General features: G+C 35.9%; 2 protein-coding genes across 2 annotated transcripts in view; both read right to left on the reverse strand.

Annotated features, from left to right (window-relative positions):
* On the reverse strand, positions 1-1,810 carry LOC116842611. Its single transcript, XM_032812038.1, has 2 exons — positions 627-1,810; positions 1-490 (listed from the first exon to the last, which is right to left on the reverse strand). Exons 1-2 carry the CDS (start codon positions 968-970, stop codon positions 331-333), a joined length of 504 nt encoding a protein of 167 aa, XP_032667929.1. The 5' UTR covers positions 971-1,810; the 3' UTR covers positions 1-330.
* Positions 1,175-1,880, reverse strand: part of LOC116842714 — a 6,682-nt gene continuing 5,976 nt past the window's right edge. The window contains exon 4 of the mRNA XM_032812310.1: positions 1,175-1,231. Coding sequence (XP_032668201.1) covers positions 1,175-1,231 — 57 coding nt within the window. The remainder of the gene's footprint in view (positions 1,232-1,880) is intronic.

Here is a 1,880-nt window from a genome sequence, read left to right on the forward strand (position 1 = left end):
CTCTCTCTCTCTCTCTCTCTCTCTCTCTCTCTCTGAACACAGAATACGGAGAGCTAAACTCCGATTATCGTCATTGATGATTATGGAAATGGCGCTGTCGTGAAAAATCGCTCGCCACAACTTTATGCCTGTACGACACTCTTAAATATGTACATATTTGCGTTATGTTTTAAGAGTTTTACAAGAGAGAAAATATAAAAATAATTTTGTAAATATCATTTTGTAAATCCTTGCATATAGTTTGTTCCTAAAACGCATCAGACCGACTCATTTGCACCATATAAATATTAAATCTCTCGAAATGAAAAGAGAACGAGTAAAGCTCAATGTTTACTTTTTATTATTCTGAATTGTGTGAACAATAATGGCTGCGATTAAAATGAACAAAGTTCCCAACAATCCGAGCACGAGTGCTAGAAGTATCGTGTCAATTGGCAGCCAAGGATCTTCATCTCGAAGCCAAGTGACAGATTTGGCTGTTGCGCGAAACCTGGGAAGAATAGGATGCGTTTTATAATTAATATGCTTTTTATTAACGTATAAGTTTGATTAAATATCGATATTATATCAGCCCGATCTTCCATTAATTGGAATCACAACGAGTATAACAACGGCTGTATGCTCACGTGAGAACGGTTTCAGTTTGCTCGTCGACGGACGGCATTTCGGGGGATGGCGCGATGGCATCGTTTAAATCCTTTCCCAGTTGCTTGAAAGCAGTTTTACCTAGCCAATCGGCAAGATCGTCGCGACCTATTTGCCGAAGACGATGCACGATCGCCGCATGCGTTTTACCCCTGCCCTCCGCGGGATGCTCGTTCCAATGCAACAACTGACGAAGACATGGAATTTCCTCGTCTACCTTGCGCTCTTTCCCGCATAAAAATATACGGACTATAATGTACCGTATAACGTATCGTTTTGACAAGTTTTGACATCGCGTAAAGAAAAAATCTAATATAAATGACATTTATAGCGTCTTAATTAAAATGTGAATTTTCTTCTTTAATGATCGTTCCAGCACATTGCAGAGTGATTCATTTTAGCGGAGTTATTAAGAGGAAGGCGGATGACAAACATATCATTGAAAACATATTCTCACTTAGGTGCAACTAAAAGTGTCACGTTGACAAAATAATAAGTATACGCAATCGAAATATCAGCGACAAGAATCTCATCTAGAGTCAAAATAAGTAACTGTGGGAATCTCATCTAGAGTCAAAATAAGTAACTGTGGGATTCACACTAATGTATCATTATGCATTGTAGACTTATATAAGTTGAAAATAAATAGCTTTTGTAGTCTTGTCGTATTACATGCTCGATTTCTCATTAAAAATAGTGGCGGCTCGTAGCGGATTTTTAAACTAATAATAGCCGAGACGCAAACTATACTTCAGCTAAAAGTCTAAGTATTCATAGTCCGATCTTATATTTAAGATTATTTTAAGAACTATCTTAAGAACTGTCATGAACCAATCACAGAACCGTATTCGCATCTTAAGACATTACTTAAAACAATCTTGAAATAAGATTCGACAATGAATACCGACCTTAAACTCTATTTTAGCCAAGATTCAAACCATACGTTGAAGAAATATCTACCCGATATCGTTAGATGGCGCTATGTAATCAAGGACTATGCAACCATTTGAATTTGTTTAACGCTGTGTGTATGTAATTCAGATCACACATATAATAAAATGTAGGCCGATATACTTCCAATCGCACTTTCGAAATCATTCATTCCATTTTCTCGCAAATATGTTTCGTCGAACACCGATAATTAGCACCTAGTAATTACGACAGAGGTCTTACCAATATTTTATATATATATATATATATATATATATATATATATATATATATATATATATATA

The sequence above is a fragment of the Odontomachus brunneus genome, unplaced genomic scaffold (assembly GCF_010583005.1).
Source record: "Odontomachus brunneus isolate Ranch 3 - 2012 unplaced genomic scaffold, Obru_v1 Obru_scaffold_026, whole genome shotgun sequence".
NCBI classification, from domain to species: domain Eukaryota; kingdom Metazoa; phylum Arthropoda; class Insecta; order Hymenoptera; family Formicidae; genus Odontomachus; species Odontomachus brunneus.

Bases quoted from the DNA above. Each gene is read 5' to 3' on its own strand.
- LOC116842611 (XM_032812038.1), bottom strand. From the start codon at position 970: ATGTCATTTATATTAGATTTTTTCTTTACGCGATGTCAAAACTTGTCA. The intron at 491-626 runs GTGAGCATACAG...TATTCTTCCCAG, and splicing joins CAAACTGAAACCGTTCTCAC to GTTTCGCGCAACAGCCAAAT.